Genomic DNA, 25,502 nt, shown 5'->3' on the forward strand with positions numbered 1-25,502 from the left:
TATATTCTTTTATGTACTATCTGTTCAAGTCTCTTGCCAATTTTTAATTGGGTTATCTTCTTAGTTGTTAAGAGTTCTTTGTATATTATAGCTACAATTCTGTCAGATATCTATTTATCTACCTATAGACAGAGGAAATATTTCCCCCAATGTGTGGTTTCCCTCTCAATTTCCAGTTTCTGAAGGGCAAAATCATTTAAAAATGTAATTTTTAGCTTTTTAATGGTCCATTTCAAGTCAGTGTTTGTGTCCAGTGTGACCTAACGGTCAAGGTTCCTTCATTCATTCATGCATAATATTTTACTGAAAAGATCTTTTCTCCATTGGATTATTTAGTACCTTGTAAAAAAACAATTGACTATATATATGTTTCTGGATTTTCTATTCCACTCAAGTATTCTATATATCTATCTTTTTGCCAGAATGACACTAAATTTACTTTGCACTACAGTAAGTCTTGAAACCAGGTAGTGTAAGTCCTTCAACTTTGCTCATCGTCAAGATTATTTTGGTTATTATTTGGTTATGTGGCAATCTGTAACTATATGTGAATTTTAGAATCAGCTTGTCAATTTCTTTAAAAAGAAGCTATTAAGATTTATAGATGGGACAGCACTGAATGTGTAGAAAATTTGAGGAAAATGGACATGTTAACAATCTTGTGTCTTCCAATCCATTATCATGGGACATCTTCATTTATTTAGACCATCTTTAATTTTACTAATCAGTGTTTTATAATCTTCAGTGTAGAGACCTTCCATATCTTTCCTTATCTTTATTCCCAAGTATTCTAATTTGTTGATGTTATTATAGTTTCTCAAAGTTCATTTTACACATGCTTGCAGCTTGTATACAGGAATAAAGTTAATTTTTGTAAACTGATCCTATACACTGTGACCTTGCTATATTCATTTACCATTTCTAACAGGTCTCTGGTCAATTCGTGAATAGAAATAGTTTTTGCTTTCTAATCATCCTGCTTTTTCTTTTTCTTGCCCCAAGGCACTAGCTAGTGCTTCTAGTATAATGTTGAATAAAACGGGTGGGAGAGGAATGATTACCTTGTCTCTAATCTTAGGAAAAAAGCACTCAGTCTTTCACCATTAGGGATGGTATGAGGTACAGTTTTGTGAGGTTTTGGTTTTTGTTTTTTTGTAGACAACATTTTTCAGGTTGAGAAAGTTCTCATATATTCCTAGTTTGCTGAGTTTTTATCATGGTTATAGAATACTGTCAGTAGCATTATCTGTATTTACATGAGATTATCATATGATTTTTCTCCTTCATTTGGTTAATATGGTAAATTACATTGTTTGAGTTTCCAGTGGTGAATCAACCTTGTATTTTTAGTATAAACCCCATGTTTTTGAAGTATTGTTCCTTTCACACTGCTTGATTAGATTTGCTAATATTTGAGAATTTTTACGTCATCTTAATGAAAGATGTTCTTATTACGTCTGTTTAGTTTGGTATTCAGGTTATTCTGGCCTCATAAAATGAATTGGAAAACATTCACTCAATTATCTGCCAAAGGTTTTTCTAGGAGTGACATTCTTTCTAAATAGCTTGACAAAATTCACTTTTGACATCATCGAGGCCTCTGGTTCTCTTTGAAAGAAGGTTTGTGATTTTGAATTCTATTTAAAAGGCAAATATAGAGCTCCTTGGTTTTTTCTTTCTTTTTGAGTTCAATCCTGGTAAGCTGTGTTTTTCAAGAAATTTTCCCATTTCTCCCAAATTATTGAACCTACTCTCATAAAATATTTTACTCTATTCTCTTGCTATTGTTTTAACGTCTGTGGTGATGTCCCTCTTTCATCACTAATACTAATAATTTATAATTTGCCTTTTCCTGTTTTGATTAGTCTTGCTAGGGATTTGTTGATTTTAGTAAGCTTTTCAAAGAGCTTGCTTTTATCTCTGTTAACTTTATCTATTATTTGTGTTTCCTATTTCACTGACTTCTGTTCTTCATTATTTTCCACTTACCTTGGACAGATTTTTCCTCTTCTTTTTCTAGATGCTTAAATGATAATGTAGATCATTGAATTTAAACCTTTCTTCTTTCCCTCTTAGCACTCCTTTAGATGGATAATACAAATTCTGAGATGTTGCATTTTCATTTTTCAGGTTAAAATATTTTATAATATTTATTGTAATATTTTTCCTTGAATTGTAAGTTAGAGATACGTTATCTAATTTCCAAATATTTGGAGAACTGTCTAGACAACTTACTGTGATTAACTTCTATTTCACATTTATTGCTGTTAGAAAAAACATACTTCTAAGATTTCAATCTTGTGAAATTGAGTGAGACTTTTGCCACCCATATGTGGTCTACCTTGGTTAGTGTTCCATGTACTTTTGAACAGAATGTGTATTCTGCAGTTACGGGATATAGTGTTCTATAATTATCAATTAGCTCAATTTGGCTGATAATGCTTAGATATTATCTATACTTAGTGTTGTTTTTCATCTCCTTGCTCTATCAATTATTGAAAGGGGATAGTAAGAACTTCCATCTATGTTTGTGGATTTATCAGCTTCTCCACTCAATTTTTACAGCATTCCCTTCATGTATATTAAAGCTTATTTCTTCATGTATTTTAAAGACATTTAGAATCCTCGTATCTGAGATGAATTGATCCCTTTATGAAAGGCCTCCTTGTATTGAAATTCCTTTTGTGTGGTATTAATATAGCTACCCATTTTTTTGTTTTTAATCTGTCTTTAAATTTATAGCATCTTGTATTTTTATAAGCAGCTGACATGTCTTTTAATTAAAATGTGTCCATTTGCATTTAATGCAATTACTGACATGGTTGGATTTATGTCTACCATCTTGCTATTGGTTTTTGGTTCATCCCACATGTTCTTTGCTCTTTCCTGCCTTATTTTGAATAACTGAGTATATGATTACTACTTAGCACTCCATTTTATCTCTTCTTTGGGTTTTTAAGATAACACTTTACTTTTTAAACCATTGCTCTAGAGATTTACATAGGCATCCTTAATTTACTATAGTCTACCATGAACTCATATTATTTCACATATAATGTAAGAACATTACAATAGTAAAGTTCCATTTAATTCCATCTTTTGTGCTATTGTTGTCACATGGTTTTGTTTTGTTTTGTTTTACATACTGTAGTCTCTACAATATTATTATTACTTTCATTTTCATCATCTTTCAAAGAAATTCAGAAATGAGAAAAATTCTCTACTGATGTTTACCATTTTTGGTGTTCATTATTTTTTAATGTATATATTTTTAATCTGGTATTATTTTCTTTAGCCTGAAGAACTTCCTTTAACACTCCCTATAGTGCAGATTTGCTGGTGACCAAACCTCTCTGCAAATTTCTTTAATTCATCTTAGCTTTTTGAGGAATATGTTACTGAATACAGAATTCTGTTTTTTTCTTTCAGCTCTTGAAAGATGCCATTCCATTCCATTGTTCTACGGCTTACATTATATCTGAGAATAAGTCACTGTATAATCTTATTTTCCCCCAGTACATAATTGTCTTTACCTCTCTGGTTTCTTTTAAAATATTCTAGTTTTTATTCGCAGCAATTTGCATTTGATGGGTCTAGGTGTGCTTCTTGTGTTTATACTGCCTGGGATTTGTTAAGCATCCTGGACTTTGAATTTATAGTTTTCAAAAAATTTGCAACATTTGAGCCAAAATTATTTCTTTAAAAATTGTTTTCTTCTCCAATCTCTCCTCTACTTCTGGGACTCCAATTTCACATTTATCAGATTATTATTGTCCTGGAGATCACTAAGTCTTCACTGATCTTTTCTCTTTTCCTCCCAGTGTTCGATCTGTTGATTCCAGATACAATATTGCCTCCGTTTCTCCACTGAGATTTGCCATCTGTTCCTTTAAATAGATCCATCCTTTCCTTCAATCCCTTAAACAGGTTTATAGTAGCAATTTCAAAGTTGTTGGCTTCTAATTACAACACTTCTGTCATCTCTCAATTTGTTTCTATTAACTTTTTTTTTCCCCCCTTGACTATGGATCATGTTTTCCTGCTTCTTTTCCCGTCCTGTGATTCTTAATGATGTGGAGAAACATTCGGGAGAACATCTGGATTCAGGTGTCTCCCGTAATGGGTGTTGACTTTTGTTTTGGCAGGTATTTAATTAATTAGCCACTTAACCTGAGCCTCTTGAAGCTTGTTTTTAAGCTGTTAGGGCAGGTCTAGGAGTAGCTCTTACTGTAGAGCTAAAGTAGCCCCACCCCTAAGGCCTGGCTTTTCTGAACTCTCAATTGAACGTCCAATGTATTCATCAAGGTCAGTCCACTCCAGCTGATCAGAACGCCTGTTTCCCAGCATTGTGAGGTTTTCAGCAGCTCACAGCTTTCTAGCGGCTGTTCTCCATCTTGCCTTGATAGGCTCACCTGGCACATAGAAGCTTAGTTTAGAGTCGAAGATTTAAGAGAAGCCCTAGATTTCCAGAGCCCCTTATCTGCACACCCCTCTCCAGTACCCTGCCCTGAAAATTCCAGCTCTCTCAGCAGCCCACGCTCTGCTCTTTGCCTCTTCAGCAAATAGACTGTTGTCCTCCGCTGGGCTCTGCCTCCCTGTGCCTCAGTCCTAAAGGTGTCTTCAGGCAGAAAACCAGCACAATTATGGGGGCTTACCTGATGTGTTCCCCTTCTCTTAGGGATCCCAATCTCCTGTGCTGCCTATTCCCATTGTCTGGGGGAAAAAACTGCTTCATGTATTTTGGCCAGTTTTATAGCTGTTTATGGTAAGAAGTCCACTCTGGAACTGTTACCATATTGTGGCTGGAAGTGGATTATAAACAGTCTAAATTGGTCTCCCCATATCCAGTCTTGCATCAACCCCGTCCATTCATACTGCAGCAGCCAGAACGATTTTTATATGCAAATTTTTCCATTTTGTTAAGAAAATGTTCAAACATTCATAGAAGTAGAAAGAATTATGCAGTAAACACCCATATGCCTACCACCTAAATTTTGCAATTAACATTTTCTTGATTTTCTTTATCACCTCTCTATCCACCCTTCTATCCATTCACAAAGTCATCTTATTTTTGTTGTTGTTGCATTTTAAGGTAAGCTGAAGACATCATAACACAGAATCATTCTTATAAAACACAAATATAAATCACATAGTTCCTGCTTCAAATTCATCCGTAGGTTTACACTTCAGCTAATGACCAAAATCTGTGACATGATCTAGAATGACCTTTCTTGATCTGGGTTTTGCTGATCAGTCTCTTCTCTCCACCCTCCTTTCCCTGCCCCCTGGGTGCCTGCCACCCCTGATTTTGCTCAGTTATTCCAACAGCCTCTGCTCCTTCCTTTTGCAGGGCCTTTGAGTGAGTTTTCCTTTAGCTGGAAAACCCTCCCCCAACCTCCTCCCCCATCTTTCCCGGATATGATAGCTGTTCGTTCATTCTTCTCTTCCTCCAGGATGCTTCTCCTCAGCCCCTGGATATCAGCTGTGCCTTTTAAACACGCTCACAGCACTCCATACCTTTCTTTCAAAGAATTTACAGAAGTTTATAATTATAATCTTTGTCTTCCCCATTAGATAAAAGCTTCATAAAGACAAAAACTCTGCTTTGTCTCATTATTAGAAACCCAGTGTCTAGTAAGGTGCTTGGCAAATACATCTACTATCGTGTAGGCACTTAAAAAAACATTCATTAAATGACTAAGTCATTTTTTTTCTTAAGAAGTCTAAGAGAAAGAAAGTACCTAGGAAGATTTTCTGCTTCTTATTAGTCTGTTATATTGAACCCAACCAGCAGGTACAGGGTCAGACCTCAATACTGCCTCCAGGCATAGTGCCCTTGTCCAGACTGTTGGAGGAAGACAGTCATTCAGAAAGCCCTCTAGAGACAGGAAATCCACAATTTTTCATTGCCTCTAGACAGCCAATCTAAATTCTCATAACACAGTGGCTCCATGTCTTCATTTGCTTCTGACATAGAGCTCTGAATGTAAGAGTTTTGTTTTGTTTCAGAGGGAAGACGCTTTGATGGTATCTTTCAGGGTTTACAACCAGACACTGCTCAACACCTCACTCCGTGCCTCTACCCACGTGCTCTCACCCTACAATATCAGAGCAACACACACTGCTCCCCTCCGCCTCTGGGACCTGGGAGAGCGGTCTCGTACGGGAGGAGGATCCTTGGGCCTGGGGTGCCTGCATCTGCTGAAATATTAAAATGAAACTCCAAGAAAGGAACAACTGCCGGACCTGAATAAAGAAGAGCTCCCTGTACCATGAACATACTGGTCTTTGTATGCTGAGCTGCCCGGCTAGACCAATATTTGATCTCTGGAAACAATTTCACCAGCCTGCAAAAGAACATCTCACAGAAGGAAAAAAAAAAAAAAGACTGACATAAGGTTGACAGTAACATCTTAGGAGCGATCGGCAGTATGTTTCTCACAAGAAGTCAAATTATTGAATTCATAAACATTCCTTTCGTTGTAGAAGTGATAGCAGCTGTTAGGGCCACCAATCGAATAGGGAACATGGGAAAATTAGGGCTTTAATCTTGACCATTAAGTTACCAGCAGCTTTATGAAGAGCTGGGCCTGTGGATGGAAGTACTGTAATGAATTCTCTTTCCCCCAGAACTTGGGATCAACAGACTCAACAACCCGCCCTACACAACACCGACACCCACAACTACCTCTCCCCCAATCCTAACTGCACATCAACACGCCAGAGCGCGATGGAGGGAAGGCTGCCGATGCAGCAGCTGCTTAGCACCGAGCTCTCCGTCAGCAAAACGGGTGCCCAGGAGGGCACACGTGGCCAGAGGTGCCTCGCGGTCCTCAGAGGGCTTTGCTCTGCATTATAAAAAAGGGAACTGGGTCAGGAACAGATGATAGCCACAGCTGACAAGTGAGGGAGCTCGCCTGAATCTGCCGCTAGTGCCAGGCTGTGGTCTCCTGCTGTTGCCAGGGAAACCGACAGCAGCTTGATGGAAACAAGGATCAGCGAAAACTTTCACTTACCTCGCTTCCACTGATCCCGACAGCCATTTCTATGGAAACAGTAGCTGCGAGCGGCAGAGCGGTTACCACTCACTTGTTAATGTCAGGTGTGGCTAGCAGCCTGGGTCCTCCAGGCACCGTGGTACCAACAGCGCCAGGATCCAGCTGCCGGCCACGCCCGACAGCCTCTTAACTCTGCAACAAGAAAGGTCAGGGTTTAAAAGTATAGACAAATGTTTAGCCCGGTTCTTGATTAGAAAAAAGGAAAGACCGCATTCTTCCATGCAAAGCTGCATCGGGGCTCAATTCCTTGTTCTACCCAAGCCCAACCAGGTGAAGGCACTAAAGGGCCCAAGGCTCCTTCCCTTGACCTTCAACCCCACTCACAGCATGACTTCCAAAGGCAAGAAGAGAGACCTCCAACTGTGTGGACAAATCTTTCACATGTTCACCTACTCAAACCAAAGACAAACCAGCTAAATGTGAGAGCTGTTTTGCTGCCAGTGATCATTAAAGGTATCTTTGTCTGGAATTCTGGTAGCATGATCATCACTAATTACACATAGAAAAATATCTTTTTTTTTTTTTTATGAGTGATAAGATCTACTAAGAACCCTGTACCCTCTTTTTTGTTTTTAGACTAGACCTCAATGTAGCTTCTTAGTCTGCTGGTCAGGATACAGAATTAAGTCATGGATCAGTACAACTTCATTCTGTGATATAGCGGCACCCAATCACACGGGCAGCCCGATTATCCCACCGCCTATCACCACCCCTTCCAATGTTGTAAGCAATTCAACTACTCTTCTAAGACACAGATATGTCAGGAGTATGCATAGGAAGAAATTCTGGTGTTCATTTTCAATCAGCAGATGCTGGTAAAGTGTTGAATGAGAGCAAAATCTAATCCCAGTCATGAATAATTTATAAGAATGCCTCTTCCCAGAGGTTATGTCTCCACTTAGAAAACGTTCACAAGTGATACAACTACCATCTACCTGCTATGTTTTGCCTCATGAGCCAATATTCAAGGAGAAGAAATCAGAGGCCATCTCTGACCTACTGTGGCTCATAATGGTGGGAATTTAAATGGACTGAGGTGCAAACGATGAGGCCCCATATAGGATCCCGCTCTATAAAATCATGAAATCATAGTCCAGAGTGCCACCACTACCACCACTCTCCCTCCCCATTCCTTCCATGCCTACGGTTGCACGGTAAAATAGCCATGCCTGAGTCCTTGTGAGGCCCTGGGATTCGATGCAACTAGAATGGGGTATGGGAAGACCTCAACAGTGAAACTCAGAATGATCCACCGGTTTGAAAATGGCCCTTGTTTTTCTATAATGCTTCACCTCATCCATGTTCCCTCAAAACTTCTGAAGTTAAGATAAACAGGCCTCTAGTAATATAAAATTGGACTAATGATTTAAAAAGAGACCTGTGATCTGGTAAACTGGAACTTATTGGAACACAAAGAACACAATTTAGAGATGAAGGACTTTGAACTTAGAGACATGGGCTGGGTTTACATTCAGTCTTAGGTCATAAAATCTGCTTTACAAAGAAACACTTATCTTCTAACATACAAAGCCTGCTTAAGAAAGTGTTTCAAATATTTTCCCTAAGATGTTGGCAAAACTGAAGCTTTGAATTCATAGGCGAGTTATAAATGATTTTAATCTATTCTTTAAAGCAGGCCCAGGAGGTGGTTTATGTAATAATATCCTTCAGTAATCATTGGCTTATGTCATTATATATGCACGTGTGTATGCAATAAAACATTTAAAAATATTCTATAACTTTGACTTTCCACTAATGCAGGCCGATCTTGGCCAGTTATTATTAGTTTAAAAGGACTGAGTTGATTAGATTTTTTCTTGCATCAAATCACGTTTTATCTTCTCTCACTCAAGCCACCACAGTGACAAAGAGCGAGCTCTCTCTGCTCTAGCTCACTGAATCCTCACACAACTCACATGGTTGGTACTATTAGCTCCATTGCACAGACGAGGAAAGTGAGGCTCAAACAATCAAATCTCAGCTATCCAACTCTAAAAAGCTGGCGTGATTAACCACAATGCTGCAGAAATGCCTTTCCCCTACGTTGTGCCAAAAAATCACTGTCAGAGAGAACCTGAGTCACAACGATTTCAGTTGCAAGATACTTTGTGGCTGACAAAGAACCTCCACAGCCTCCTCATGGGAGGCACAGGGTACAGTATTCATGTGTATATAAAGCTCATTTCCTTTAGTCACTTCCTGGGAAATCCAGAAAATGGTACACTTTAATTTGCAAAGAACCCTTGTGTCTGTCCCTTCACCCAGAGAGGGGACAGGTAGGAGGTCCATGGATTTAGGATGAAGAAGCATTCACTGAGTAAAATCCTTTACTCCTTTACTTCTACATTCATTAGCAGATAAAAAGCCAGCCACTCAATGGGGAAGGCTGCACAACGGGACCATCCCTCCTTGAGGGACCAGGAGACCGAAGCTCAGGGCTACAAAATGAAGCCCCAGAGTTGGTGGGTGACACTGGCAGGACCAGAGCCCAGACCTTTGTATCTACCAGTCTCTTCTTGGGGGTCTGAGTCACACCTTGGGGGCCTAACCACGGGTACGCCTGGTGTCAGGTGGGTCCTGCAGGTGAAGAAGTGAGCCCACTGCCCAGGACCACCATTTTCCCCCCAGGGTATCTGGCAGTGGTTCTAAAGAAACCAAGCACTGAGATACCAGCGAGTTCTCTTATTCGGTCTATTTACTGGCAAAAACCTCAAAAGGGACAAGGAGTTTAATGAGTAATTTAGAAGTAAAAAAATCACCAAGCTTCTAAAACACACACACACACACACAAAAAAAAAAAACCCCGAAAATCCCAGCATGAGAAGAAACGTATCTGTCTCATTTATAGACGTGAATGAGACATTCTTTCCAATCCCTGGTCATAATGGGACCATCTCCTCAATGACAATGTGAAATTGCCGCACAAGCTACAGACCTTCTCGGCTCCCCCACCCCAGGGAACGCTACCGTCAGAGATAAAAGTCTTCATCTGTGTTCATGCTTGGTTACACAGGGTGTACACTTCATAAACTTCATACTCACCTTGAGAAAAGCATCTGTTGTAAAACCAAAGATTTTTCCAAAGCATCAGTCTTAGAATGCTTTAAACAAGTACCAACACCAAATCAAGTGTGCAGATTAAAACCAGTTCACGAATACAATAGGATGGCATGGCCACACACACACAAAAAGAAAAAAAGCCAAGGAGCAGAAACAAGTATTTCCAAGGGGTTAACAGACTTAAAGACACACAAGCATCATTTAACGGCTCTCCATCGGAAGGCGATAGCAAGGTCTAAAGTTTCTTAAAATGGGAGGCTTTTAATTCAGCGCTTTAAGGATTGTGTGCTGGTCTGATGGTCCCCAAGGGGCCACGCAACACAAATTATCCCCCTTTTAACATCTACCTCCTTTCAGTGTTCCCTAAAAAAATTGTGAAGACTCTAAAGCAAATTTTTAAAAATTTAACAAGAAAATGCATACGAATGACTCTTTTTGATTTTTTGTTGTTGTTTTGTTGCTTTGGGGGCCAGTCAAGGGGGAGAAGCTGGGCAGAGGAGCAGGGAATTGTCCAGGGAGGTGGGAACAAGCTCCTCATCGGTTTTCCCCTGTAGATCCTGTATTGCCTTTCAAGATCCAGCTCACAGACATGCAGCCTTCTCAGCCCTTTGGGCTACACCTCTGTTCCAGCTCTGCCATCCTGCGCTGCTTCATGACAGTCTCCCCACCAGGCACTGAAAGCCTGAGCCCAGCACCTCTGTGTCTTCGGCACACCGGCACCTCGGGTCTCTGGCCGGGAGCCGGACACGCCATCACAGTCTCCCTCAGAAGGGATCTAGTTTTGTTCTGATACCAAGATGTTTTAACATTACTTGTTATTTTCCCTAAAATATATCCCAGTAAACTGGCTGTCCCATGAGGGTGTCACTGTTGTCACCCTCCACAGGGGTCAACATTTAATGCCCACCACCATTCTGATAAGGAGCCCTGCCTCCCACCGTTTCCTCTTCCCCTGTCTCGAGCTGCTTCATCATCATGCCGGGGCGATGCCTCCTGCTCTGGGAAGCTTGGAGATAAGGCATGTCACTGGCACTGTTAAAATTAGCAGTTTCCATGGCCTCAGTCAGTTTGGTTGAACTTAGGAGACATGGGGCGCCAAGGAATGCATGACAGAATTGCTGTTAACCTCGTGTGGGACATTCCTGAGGCAAAACTGACACTAGGCTGTTTCTCCAGGGATAAATTCCACCCTTACCAGCCCAACGCTAACCTACGGCCGCAGAGATTCATCAGGATGAAAGCACTCTTCGAGGGTTACGACTTTCACACAGGGGCTTGCGGAGCCAGTCCTCTGTAGAAGGAAGCTTTGGTGGGAGTGGGGGATGCTGTCACACCCTCATCCCGGCCCCACTGCCCTCACTGGGGGCGCAGGCTCCAGGGCCGTCTCTAGAAAGGGGCTTCGCAAGACAGCTGTGCGTCCATGGAATAAAACTGACCACACTCCATCAAGGAGAACCCCAAATACATTATCCCCTGAAAACAGGCAGGGCAGTTTAGAGGGTGGACAAGGAGCTGTGCTCTCTGCTCTGGAAAAGGTGGTGTTTGGACAAATGCGATCCAGGGCTCCTTGCTGACTCAGCATTCCGTGAAGGCATCATCCCCGCCCCCCACCCTGAGACACCAACTTGGAAAGAGGAAGATAAAGCAGGTGAAGATTCGCTCACGTGGAATCAAGGGTCCCACCAGTACTTCCTGAGGAAGTGTGAGCGCGGTGGATGACTAGGTTCCTCTGGGGAGATGGGCCCCCCCCTGACTCCCACGTGGGGCCTCTGCTCTCCAGCAGTGTTTAAGCTCTGGGGCAGCTTCTGGGAGAGCCCAGACAGCCCCTTCTTCCTTCTCAGGGTGCTCCTCTTTCTGGGTGTCTGTGGGTGGTGAGGACACAGAGCCGCCCCAGGGGCTTGGGACGGCATCCCTGAGTACAGGCAGAGCAGAGCCCAGAAACACCAGGAACCCCTTCCCGAGCCAGCCTCCACTCCCTACAGAGAATCCTCTCTATGGAGGGCCATCCAAGGGGTGGAGGCAGCCAAGTGACATTTCAAAAATGGTGACTGAGTGAGCAGGACCCTAAGGCCCTAGGAAGTGTGTATGCAAAAGCTGCTCCTTACTCTGCATTAGAGATTCCACAAGTGGAGACTAATTGTGAGTTAGAGAGACAATTCTCACAGTGACAGTAGCAGAAAACCAAGCAAATAAACGACTTGAAGGATGTAAGGTTTTGAAATTGTTCAGTACTTATGTGCTAATCTAGGTTTATTCCTCCTTCTCAATAAAATCTGAAACGCCCAGGAAATTTTTATGATACACTGTGGGTAACTCAAAAAGGCCAGGTTATATACTAACGGGAACAAAGCCACAAAAGACATAAGGCCCTTTCCTTGGGGACACCAAGGCTGGGACTCCTTCCACTCACTTGCAATCCACTTCTGCACATGGGCACACTAATGCACCTGCTTCAGGGACACGCTTTCATGAGATTAATAATGTGTGGCAAGCGTCAGAAACACAGAATCTCACAGAGAAGATACAGGCAGAGAGAATCACAGTTCAATCCAAAAGCAACACACAGAAGGGACGTCAGAGTCCACACGCATGCAGAGAAGCCGCAGGGAGCAGCTGGGGGACACGCAGAGCCACCCCACACGGGGCAGCAGCAGAATGTGCAACACGGATCTGACTGCTTACCCACTAAGGACACCAAGAACCAGGTTAAGGACGAAAAATGAGCCAAGGATGATCAGACTAACAAAATACACCCATGGCCATTCCCATCCTATCGCATCATTTACCTGTAAAATGTAAGGAGATCAGTTATCAGTTATCCATTTACTAAAGAGCGGAGCCCCCAGGAGCAGCTGCTAGACCACTCAGGGCTTTGAGTGAAGACTACAGCTCTGAGGACAGGGACCCCCACCTAGGACCTTTCATTTTTGTCTTCGGGTACGGATAAGTTCTGCTGCTGAAATCTACAAACCTGGCCTACCAAAAGTCGGCCAGGACCAGCTCATTTAGCTACTGTTTTATACCAATTAATCTGCATATTTGGATTCAGACCAATCAAGCAATTATAAATGTATCTCATTTTAGGACAGACAAAAGGGCAAGCAATGGAATCTATTTAAATCCCAAGCAACAACGCTGATTAATTTCTGGTCAATAACCGTTCCATAGCTTTCTTTCATAAAGGCTGGTGAGGTTCCAGGAAGCATCTTGATTTGGGAAGCCTCAGCAGGAGAGAAAGCATCTCGGAGGACATAGAACGTGTTTGGCACCCACCCGGCCGCCCCCATCTAGCAAAACCTGTGTGGTCTTGGCAACTGTCCTCAGGACTCTGCTTTCAAGATGAAAGAGGTGTAGCTTACCCGCTCAATACACCAAGTACAAGATTTAGTACGAAAAATGACCCAAAGATGACGAGACTGACAAAATACACCCAGGGCAATTCAAATCCCATAGCATCATTCATCTGCAAGAAATAAGATGGTCTCATAGGAGTGGGTTAATAAGAGCATCTAATAAAGAGAGAGGGTCATTAGAGACAGCATTCTATACATTAAATTAAACATTTACTTAGATTTGAATCAGAGACAACAGTAGCCAAGAAACATTCACTATATATTCCCAACACACACACACACACACACGCACGCACGCACGCCCATGAAGAGTCATCAAAGCTTTGGGGGCAAATAATAGCAGACTTTGACACAGGCAGGGAAATCAGCTGGGATCTGGCTCTTTCTCACTGGAAACAGTCTTGGATCATGGACTTTCAGAATAGATCTTGGTAGATCTATTCTAAACTAGTGCTTAGCTGGAAAGTATTTCCTACTCTACCCAAGTTGTTAGAACTTTCTGCTTTTAAGATTTGTGATGGTGGAAAAGTCTTACTTAGAGAGACAAACTTGCAACATCTGACTCTATAAATTCTTTTCCTTAAAAAAAAACCCCTAAAATAATAAATTTCTATTGGAAGCCACCCTATCCAAAGAAACCTAACCCACCTAAAATCTAGATTATCTGCCATCAGTGAGTGCAAGTACAGCTCAATGAACACAAAGAGGAAAGTGCTCAGAAGTCCACTAGCTGACATGCATTCAACGGTGCTTTGGGGAATGAGATTTTTGCCAACTGCATCCAAGGAAGGACCCAGGAAAAAGAAAGAAGCACTTATCCCCCACACCTACCTTGACCTAGATGACCCACCGTGGGAGAGCTGGCTCTAGCTGTGAGCTGACTGGGACAAGGTGAAAGAGGGCTGGTCCAGAGGAACCCTGTGCCCACTACTTCTGGAACAATCTCAAGCAGCACAGTTAGACGTGGCCTCCATGGCAGACCCTCACAGGGGAGGTTTGGTCATGAGTAGGTCTCATGCGGGAGCAAACAGGTGCTTTGAGGTTCATGGCTAAAGATGGAACTTCCCAGCAGCACAGATCCGTGTTAAATTAGGCAAACACTTCTCCCAGGAAGGAGGTATTAAAGACCAGTCCAGGGACAAAATAAATGACTGCAGGCCTGACTTTGCTGAACACCCAGAATCTTGGCCAACAGAACTAAATGTGGTCTGTGAGAGTCATGGTTCTTGCCTCGAGGGTGCAAGCCCCTTCAGCCTTGAAGCATGTGATTTCTTCCATATTATCTGGCTCCTGATTTTAGCTTTGCAGAATGAAGTGCATGCATTTCACTATGTTTGCCTCATGCAGAAGCCAAACAGGAAAAGAGAACATTAAAAAAAAAAAAAAAAAAAGACTTAACATCTGTTGCTGAAGTCTAGGGAGAGGGCATTAAATCCCTTATGAAACACCTGTTTGGCCACATGAAAATTGATGTGCTTAATAGAACTCCTATCAGTCTGCACATCTCACATTGGCAATTAGAGTAATGAATGAACCAGGGCCATGGCTGCAATTGTTGACCTAATTAAGCTGGATAAACTAATTTCAGAAGGAAGGCAGAGGGTAATTCCAAAGCAACGATACCACCAACCTTATTTAAAAACCCATGTATAGAGGAGAAGAACCAGGCTGCCCGGCGTAGTGGCCAGAGCCCAGCCTGGAGTCCGGACCTTCCATGGAGACCATTCTGGGCCTGTCTCCTCTGTGTGGGAGCAGGGCAGGAGACAGGGGAGAGCGTGCTCATGGGGTGAGGGAAGGATGGGCCAAGTCCGGGACTCCCATCAGGAGAACTCACCCTTGTACAGCCCTGGCGCTAGATGGCCCGCCCTGGGAGAGCTGGCTCCAGCAGTGAGCTGACCAGGATGAGGTGAAACAGGGCTGGTCAGCGGCCAGGCCAACTGCTTTACCAATCCTCATTCAGATCTCAGTCTGCTCTTCCAGGGAATGTTCTAGGAACAGCAGTCTGCTCCACTTGGGAGGGCACTTTATTTTTAATTAAAGCAGCTTTTAACTTCTTAGGATTAGGTGTTGGACAGATTCACATTTACGTGGAGCAGAAATACCAACTGGAATGATAACTGGGGGCTGGAGGGAAGGCCACAGAAGACGGTCTCTAACTCCCCAGAAGGTGGGGGATGAGAAACAAAACTTCAGCTCTCCGGGCCAGTCTTTCTCCAAAACTAAATCTCAACCCAAGTCTCTTCTCAGAGGCTAGTATTTCTCAGACCTTACCGTATACACAAGTCAGAACTGGCAAGGTATTCCCCAAAATACCCAAATGACAATAAAGACTCTGCTGGGGATTTTGTCTGCATGTGGTCTTTATCAACAAGGAAAAAATCAGCATGAGCTGAAGGATTTCAATTTAGATTCATTCTCAAAAGATTCATATCAAAGTCATCATGTGGGGTCACCTGGTACCTAGAAAATAATATTCTATTTAGTTTATGTTTTTCCTCTCATTTCAAAGGCTGAGATGCACATTCTTATCTCCAATTAAAGACCAACCTAAGGCTTTTTTTTTCTAACTGGTGAAAACACTACTGGGAACGTGGTTTACTGGTTGTGGCTCCCCATGCCAGGAATAAGAGAAAGGCATGCCCTCAGCCAATGAGAGGAATTTCTCAGGTGTCTTGAATGAAATAGATGGTCAATTTGACCATGAGAACTTCCCACTGGAGTCTGGCAGCCCGCACCTCCACAGGTGTGTTCAATGAGGAAAGAGCTTGGCATTAAGGCAAGAGGTCATAAATGTTTTATATATGAGTAGCTCTCTCCTGACACCAACACTATTTTAATTTCCTATCCTTAAAAAGATTTCCTCTGAACTGAAGAAGAATTGGATCATGTAGTCTAACTGTGCATCTTGTAGACAAGAAAACTAAAGCCCAGAAGGTTGTGGTGACCTACTGAAGGTCATGCACCCAGCCCTATCCAGCCTTCATGCTCTTCCCTTGCCCTACACCCTGCTGCCTCCGTAGACAACAAATATGTGTGGGTCAGATGGCAGTGTAATTATGCTTATGGAACTCACTTTATAAAAGAGCTCTAGAAGGACTTTTTTTCCCACCAGAAATTGTTAATCCCACTCCCACACATCCGAATGGTTCTAAGCATGTCTTCCTGCATATTAGACCCACCTGCACTTTTCTCAAGACCCAGCCAGCCCTTTGCCAGAAATTCTTGAGAATCAGGCATCAATGAGCTTGAGAACACTGACTGAATAGAAGCTTGACAAGATGTGAAGTAATCCCTGGCGAAGACTTTGCCCACCATATACAAATGCCTAAAGGATTGAGAAACTTGCTCTCAATCAATATCTACAATCTAATCTCCTTGGTCATCTCTCAAGATGTGCCCTTTACACCCTAGTTGTGCACAAAAAATGATATTTAAACATGGCCCTTCTACGCAGAGGCAATGGGATTATACCAGGAGGAGTAAGAGTAACAAGTATTTGTCGAGCACCTGCTCTGTCCCAGGCACAGCTGTGTATCTTCCACCTGACCACAGCCCATTAAATATTAAGAAGGTTTGGTGTCTTGGCTCTTGTCTATCTCTGATGAGTTAATAAATGTAATCAATAAGTAATTAAAAACAACCTGATGTGTTTCAGAGGATTAAGATCTTAGTGAACTGTATGGGAGATTACTTAGCTGCCCTCTAGTGTTCTAGAATGATTCACAAACCTCCTACAGTAGAGAATGCCAAGGAAAGAGTGCTGAGTTCCAGGCTAGGGCAGGGGTCACCAAACTATGACCTGTGGGCCAAACCCAGCCCACCACCTGCCTTTGCACAGCCCATGACCTTCAAAATCCCAGACCTTCTAAGAAAGGGATATAGACTGAGATAATGTTGATAAGTTACTTGAGTTCCTCCATTAGAATGAAGATGCCCTGTAATTCACAGAGAATATAATTATTATATTGTCAAATTATTAACTCTGTGATTGTCGTATTAACAATAGAGGTAATAATTATACAATCCTAGGTGATACTTAAAGGTTCTGAGGAAAGCAATGGGAACTTTTGTTTCTGGGTGCATGGAGTTTTCTCTCCTTTAATCACATACTCCCAGTTCTCACTTGCTTGACAACAGGAAAATTGTCATGAGAGAATCCATGTGCAAAAATATAACAAAGTATAAAATTGTGTATTAGTCAAGGCATGTTGGATCAGCAGTGGACAACTCACTCTGACAACAGAGAGAACAGCAGAGCTGAGAGGAGTCACACATTTTTTTTAAATCAAAATGTTTCTGTCCCGTTTGGGGGAGGGGGCAGGGATCAAAGTTTGGGCTATTTGGATGAATCTTTTCTATGTATCAGAAACTTCAAGGCAAGAGTGAGAGTGAGACCTCAACTAATCTAACTAGGATTTGCAACTTTTGAAGGTACTACTGACAATGAACCCTTTATCTAATTTGAAGGTCCCCTTGCTATGACCATGATCTTGGCTCATCCAATATAATTTCCCTCCTTCTTCCTCTTCATGAAAGGCATTATCTTATGGATATAAATAACACACATGCATTACCACACACACACACAGACACACACAGACACACACACACTCTCTCTTCTCTCTTTCCTAGGATGATAAGAAAAAGGAAGGGAAGAGAGAGAAACAAGATACAACATGTTGGTGATGCTCAAAACTTTTTACCAAACTAGACTCATGCTTTGGGGAAGAAAATAAAAACGTATCTTCTTTACCTAACATTGACTATATAAGGACTTCTACAATCCTGTAGGCATGGTGTTCACTGGTGAAGGGAAGCAAAAACCTATTTATAACCATCGTGTGTCAGGTTCTCTGAAGTTATAAAGGAATATGGAACCCTACAAAGAGTCTAAATTTTAGACACTGCCAGAAGTTACTTCTCAATTTCTAACAAGACTGCCCATTCAAGAAGTACTTTATTACTAATTGCCTTTTAACAAATCATTATTGGAAACCTGATTAATCCCATTTGAACTTGGGTTTAGGCTCAAAATCTGCATGTCAGCTGGTTTTCCCAGCAATCTGTGCCATGGAAATTAATTTCTAAACTTCTGTGAGCTTTTTCAAAATTCTACCAAATAAGTAAGCAAACAAACTCAGCTCTGGGAAATAGCTGTTAAAATATTACTGTTCTTCATTTATAGCAAACCCTTCTGGCTCTGTCAGGAACAAGAAGAACCAGACCTTAGCCATAGAAAGGGCTGCAATGTCTGTCTGTTGTCATTGCAGGTTGGACGGGCCCACCAGCCCTCGAAGTTTGATGTGCCTTTCCCACCCTCCCTGCCAGACTTCTAGAGCTCCAAACAGAAAAGGAGAGAGAGGTAGGGGCTTGTGCTGGGCTGATTTATGGGAATGCTGAAGATGCAAAAGGGAAACAGTATAATAAGGGAAAAATCCATTTTGGCCTGAAGGTTGTACTAAGTTCATGGAAAGCATAAAAGTGATCCAATTTATATTCCCTATCTTCTGTTTAGGATCTGGTAGAGCAACCTACATTTATGTTAAAAAACAAAACAAAACAAAACAAGCTCATGGAAGTCCAGAAGCCTCTTAACTTGGAAAATAACCCCTGGCTCTCTACGAGTTTAACTCAGAATGGCCCTGACTTTGGGATTTCCTCTAAAGCAAGGACTCGTGGGCACACTAAGCAGCAATTCCCCACGTAGAAGGGGGGAGTGGGGGCAGCCCACATTACACAGTGGCTTTCTGGAATAGAAACTAGGGCCCTGAGGAAGAAAGAGGAGGAGTCTTACTGAGTGAGGAGAGGGTCTGCTTCCCTTCCCAAGAACTGACTGCCAGGGTTTCTTTTTCTGCTAACTCTTCCACGGCTCTAGCGAATGCAACACTCTTATCCAAAGAAAGAACACTCCACACACTCTGTCCTCCAGCTGCTTACCCAGTAGAGCACGTCTGTCCAGCCCTCCATGGTGATGCACTGAAACACGGTGAGCATGGCAAAGGCAAAGTTATCAAAGTTGGTGATGCCTCCGTTTGGGCCAACCCAGCCACTCCTACACTCGGTGCCGTTGGCAGCACACTGGCGTCCATTCCCTGAGAACGCACACGGCGCTGGGTCCTCTTCGGCTAGGATATCTGCAAACAGAGCACACAGGCTTCACCACGCCAGACATGAGCACCAGGAAGCCCAAAGCTGGCGGAAGCGGAGTGCCCCTGCCAGAGCCCGGAACACCGGCCTCCCAGCTATGCTGTCAGACTCCCACTTGACCCTCAAGGTCCACTTCAAAGACTCCCTCCTCCATAGCATATGCCATCTCTGTACTCAGAATCCATGGCTCTCTCCTCCACCCTGACCCTATAGGACCTTTCTTAAGTGTATAGAGAACAATGGTGGGGATTCCACTCATATTCTAGTATTGGGGGTACCTCATCTTATTTGCCAGGAATACACAGGAAATCAGGATAGAAAAGGAGATTAAATCCTCATTTATTCTGAACATAATTCACGCTAAGAACTGGCTGGTTCTTACTGGCTTTACTGGTATATTTGGCTTCCACCCCGCACCATTTTGTTTTAGATTTTCCCAAAACCACGGAAGTTATTTTGGGAAAAATTAATTTTTTTAAAAGTTAGGTTAGCTACCGTTTTCATTACTCACCTGTGTCAGCAAAAAAACATGTTTTGTGCATTTTTCCAATAAAAAGTTCCAATCCTATAATAGCATAGATTATGATTACAAATAATACCAAAAGGGCTATGTGAAGGAGGGGAACCATGGCTTTTATAATGGAGTTCAGGACAACTTGTAAACCTAGGAGAGATAGAAATAAGTTTGTGAGCCAGGGAGACACTTCAAGGATACATACGTATACATATACTTCAAGGATACATATATACATATTATGTGTATACATACATACATACATACATACACACACGCACGTATATATATATAAATACACATAAAATTCCTGATGCCTTGAAGCCTGCTCCATATAGGACACACAGTAATAAAACTCAGAGATATTCAACATTAAATTAGCATTAAACCTGGATATGAGATAAGTTAAAAAGGAACCTAAAAGACCATCTAATCCAACTGCCTCACTCAACAGATGGAAAAACTAAGGCCCAGAGAGAGGACTTACTGCCCAATATCAAAGTCAGTGATTCATTCATGCGTTTGTTCATCCATTCAACAAAACTCGTTGAACAGCTACCATGTGGCAAGCGTAAAGTTTAGTGCTTTGGGAAATATGAAGATGTATTACATAAAGCGCCTTCTCTCAAAGAGGGTATGTTCTAGAAGGAGACATAAGAATTAAACACAAATTACCCTAGGGTAGCACACAGACGCTATAGTCGAACAGTTAAAATTAAAGAGGGATGGATGAAAGACACCGCTTCTGAGTGGCGATAAGACAGAGGACTGGGCAGCAACCCCCCCTCTCACCAGGGCCTAAAGGTGGAAGAAGATGGATTTGCACAGGTGGGCCTAGGAGAGGGGCCACTCTAGCCAGAGGGAAGAGCACCAGAGCACGGAGGTGAGCCAGGCAATGTGGGCCGGGTGCCCGTGAGTCTTGGTTGGTGGTCACATGGTGGGAAGATCAGGAAAGAAAAGCAGATTGCAGCAAGGTAGCTCTGGGTATTAAATTCGGATTACAGGCCTGGACTTGAGTCCATCGGCAAAACCCCCATGCCTAACCAACAACAAGCCTGTCGAAAGGAGGCTCCCCCTGGAAAGAGGGAGGGAGGAGAGGGGCAAGAGCTGCTTTGCACCGGGGAAGCAGGATCATGGGCGCAGCATTAAGAGGGAAGCATTGTGCAGCTGGGACGTGGACTTGAGAGACGAGGATGGGGCACAGACACCTGGAAGTTCTGCACAGAGCAATACTCTGAGCTGCAGTGCAGGACGGGAGTGAGATCACGGAAAGAGGGTGGGCGAGGCAACCCTGAGGTTAGGAGCAGGTGGGCAGAAGCAGCAGACTGAGGGTCAGAAAGAAACCAGAACCCACACTGCAGCCAGGCTTCCGGACTCCTGGGTTTAGTGCCCGCGTTCTCCCCCCACCCCATGAGCACAGATGCTGCTCTGTGCCCTTCACGCTTTCCCCATTCTTCCCTCTCTTCCCCTACACCTCCCCGCCGTCTCTCCCCCTTCACACTGCTCTTTTAGAGTATCTTCTCACTCTCCCAATACATACTCAAAGAATGAAAGAGCCTAAGAAGCCGAGACGCTAGAAGTAAGACAGAAGTCACAACACACCAAGCAAAGAGAATATTCATTAGCAACAGCAATGAGAGTTGACTGTGATTGGAAGTACACAGAAAAGAGGGGAGGGATGAGATGCGGAGGGAAAACCGAGGATTTCAGACTCAGGAAGAGCCCATCTTTCCAAGACCCTCATTACAACCCAAATCCTAGGTATTACCTTCAGATATTTAAATGTTCAAGTGGTTTTAGAAAAGAAATGATTAATAGGATGACTTTTAAGGTTTTCACCTTTTATCAGGCATTAGATGAAAAGAAGTAACTGCTCTAATGTACTCAGGGGTTTGTTTTATCATTTGGGTTTTTGGTTTTGTTTGGTTGGTTGGTTGGTTGGTTTTTGTTTTGTGTGTTTTTTTTTTCCAGACATGGATGGGCCATTCAAAATCATCATCTGGCAGTTAGCTCTTCTAAATCTATGGAAATTCTATGGTAGGGAGCTGTGTGCTTCATGAACATGTTTGTTCGTTGTATCTACTGTATTTCCGATTGGCCAAATTTATGAGATAATGAAGTTTATCTTAATGTGAATGTGTAGACTTTCCTGACATTAGGCTCCTTTGTACATGATCAGCACGTACAACAGAGCTCATGGGACTCCAGTTCGGGACACAGTGGGGTGGAATGGAAAGAACACTAGGCCAGGAACCAGGAGAGTGTCCATCTGGCCCCATTCAGCCACCCACTGGCTGTGAGAATCTGCACGAGTTGCTGCCCCTCCACAGCCCTTGTCTTCCTCGTCTAAAAGATGATGCCCATAGACCAGAAGGTCTGTAGGGTTCTTTCCCATTTGATGGTCCAGGACTCCGATCAATATTTATCATCTGAGTATGGGTGGTTAATAACTCCACAAATGTCTGAACTCTCTTTTACAATATATATTTACCTGCCAATCAATATATAGTCACAAACACACACAAAATCGTGTCTTACAGAACAGTCTGAATTCTCTATAGAAGGCACAAGAAAATTCCCAGGTAAGTATAAGCAGTCACACCTTCCCTGGCATTTTTAACAATTTCAGGGTTCTTAAGAAATCACCAGGCCCCAGTTGACAACCAGCATGGAAAACATCATGACCCAGAGCCCCCAAAAACACCATCTCCCCCAAGCCCAGTTGGGGCTGATGAGAGACTTGGGTGTTCTCCACTAGGGCAATTAATAAATGTGGGCTGAAAAGTCCTCAACAAGACTCAGGTCCCCATTTCCCCCTGCTGACCTCTGGGAGAGTGTGATGTAGAGCTCCATCCTGTTACAAAGGAGACAAGGAAGAAATCTAGTTTAAAACGTGTTCTCAAGAACACCCGGGAATCCTAGACTAGTCATTTAGTGAAAACCTCGTTAAACAAGGAAGCCAAAACAATGATCGGTGAGTTTGGGAAGCTTCACCGGCCAGACTTACATGCATGAAGCCACAGCACCCACTTGTCCTTACAACATATGCTGCAAACAGGCTGTCCTGTCATTTGCTCTTTGGGGGAAAAAAGGCTGTCGTGGTAACTTTGAGATTGGATGAGGCTATAACAACTAAATCTGAAAGAACATGCTTGCTCATTGAACTTCTCATTTCATCATGTTACACATAACAAAACCAGTCATTTCCAAGGTATTTCTATTTTTCTCAATTGCTTCCAGACAGCTCTGTGGTTTTGACTTGTGCTGATCTTTTTCAATGAAAATAAATGAACCATCTGGAAAAACAAGTACACATAAAACACCACTTCCTACATTTTAAAATGTTAAATTTGGAAATCTTTTTTTTTTTCCAGGGAATTTTTGGTGTGTCCCGAGTGCCAACAGGTTTAATACAATTTCATGAAGAACTTCTGGAGAGGCAAAAACATGATCTGTGCTCTTTTGATGGCTTTGTGAGTCATGAAAAACAGGCACACCCTATTGTCCCATATCCTTCCTCCAGCTGGAGCAGGCAGCTGCCGCCACAACCCTTGGAGAGGTGCTAGGACTTCTACCCTTCAAGTCCCCACCACGGGTGTCCCTTCAGGGACAGATCCCAGTGAAGCACACTCCATGCTCCTTAGGGGAGCAGAAGCAGCCTACAGCTGCCGGCCAGAGCACAGCCAGAGCATCTGTCCCAGCTCAGGTGGCACTCAACCTGGCCCAGACATCTGGAGCAAAAAGCAAACTAGGGCCTGGCACGGACTGGTATCATAGCCTAGTGGAGGAAAACAGCATCTCTCGCCATGGAGGGCCACCTCTGCTCCAGACCTTGTGCTGCGGGGGCTCTCCCTGATTCATCTCAATCAGTCCTCCAAACCACCTGCAAGCAGGTCCTACACTACCCTACATACAGGGAGGACCTGGAAGCATCCGCCTCTTCCCCCAGAGCCGGACATGCACAACTCCTAAGAGTGGAGAGCTGAGCAGACGTTCCAGGAGTCCAGCCCCCTGTTGCTGCTCACTTTGAAGAAAGGCAGTAGGCTGGGAGCCCTGCAATACCCTCCTCCTCTGCATTAGCCACCACTCTCAGAGGGGCAGGCCTGGGAGCGGGAGGAGGTGGTGGCTGCAAGGTGTCCAAGAAGGAAAACCAGCCTGAAATCAGGAGGCCTGACTTCAAGGCCTCATGTCACCACTCGCTCGGTGTCTCTAAAAGAAGAGTCTCCTACAAACTCAGGAAGACAACAGTCACTACCGGCCCTTTCTCGGGGCCGTCACGGGGGTCCAAGGTGACCACGCAGGTGTTGTGAACCGTGAAGGCCTCCGTGGTCGTCTGCGGAGCCCCTGGCTGGCACACCGCAACTCACCTGGCAGCGCTCGGCTCCAGAATCCTGAGCCCCACCCAGAAGAAAAACCAAGTCAACAAACTCCTGGCTTTAGGAAACAAGACGTGCTTACTGGGCACTCCTGACACTAGTCGAAGTGGTCGTAACACCCGAAAGGCGCGGAGGGCTTTGACATCGAAGCCTCCTGACTTGCCACTGGAGTGGTTACCGCCTTCTGTTTCTTTGGTTAATTGTTCCAGAATTACACTAAACAATCTGAAAAAAAGAAGAAAGGAAGAAAAGTTAGAGTCTGTCACCTAGGGAAGCAGCACGGGAGGATAATAGTAGTTATTTCTGCACAAGGGCTAATTCTGAGGGGCTGCTGCCTACATGAAAGGGAAGCAGGGCAAAGGCAAGAATCAGACTGTGAATCCCGAAAGCCACCCCTACCTGTGACATGACTGGGACAAGGACCGAGCTTGGCTGTTCTCCTGCCAACCCTGAGCAAGTCCAGTCCCACAGAAGAGGGGACTCACCGGGGATCCAACGACGACAGGTGGACACCCCGGAACATAAGTCTCGAGGACAACCAACATGGCGGCTACTATCTTCCATGCACATTCACTATGTGCCAAACACTTTACATACATTATCTCAGTCCTCACAAAGTGTTACGCAGTAGGGATTCTTATCATCTTACACGTGAGGAAACACACTTGAGAACAAGTAACTTGCCCAGGGTCACACTATTAGTGTAGAACTAACGAATGAGTCCGGGTATGTTGGCCTCCCCAGTATCCACGTCCCATGAGGGCAGGGACTTTTAGTCTGTATTGTTCATTTGTTCGTTTAGTCTGTTCAAGCCTAGTGCCCAGAACAGTTCTCAACACAGAAGGTGCTCGAGAAATATCTGAGGAGTAAATCAATGGGTGAATGAATATTGACTTCAAAGTCCCAAATCTTAATCAACATGTTACACCATTTCTGGTACAGACCCTGACACACACACACACACACACACACACACACACACACACCCTCCACC

The 25,502-nt window shown here is 43.4% G+C and overlaps 1 protein-coding gene across 13 annotated transcripts in view; it reads right to left on the reverse strand.

The window, feature by feature from the left end:
• Window positions 1-25,502, reverse strand: part of CACNA1D (calcium voltage-gated channel subunit alpha1 D) — a 301,070-nt gene that overhangs the window by 122,119 nt on the left and 153,449 nt on the right. For 9 of the 13 annotated variants that reach the window (XM_036102523.2, XM_036102520.2, XM_036102521.2 and 6 more), the window contains exons 5-8: window positions 24,591-24,733; window positions 20,130-20,282; window positions 19,409-19,605; window positions 12,801-12,904 (exon numbers count right to left, since the gene is read on the reverse strand). In XM_036102523.2, the coding sequence (XP_035958416.1) occupies window positions 12,801-12,904; window positions 19,409-19,605; window positions 20,130-20,282; window positions 24,591-24,733 (597 nt within the window). Of the gene's footprint in view, window positions 1-12,800; window positions 12,905-13,477; window positions 13,582-19,408; window positions 19,606-20,129; window positions 20,283-24,590; window positions 24,734-25,502 lie in introns of all 13 variants that reach the window. The other 4 variants (XM_036102524.2, XM_036102519.2, XM_036102532.2 and 1 more) reach the window with 1 other exon arrangement.

Source organism: Halichoerus grypus, chromosome 1 (genome assembly GCF_964656455.1).
Source record: "Halichoerus grypus chromosome 1, mHalGry1.hap1.1, whole genome shotgun sequence".
Taxonomy (NCBI): domain Eukaryota; kingdom Metazoa; phylum Chordata; class Mammalia; order Carnivora; family Phocidae; genus Halichoerus; species Halichoerus grypus.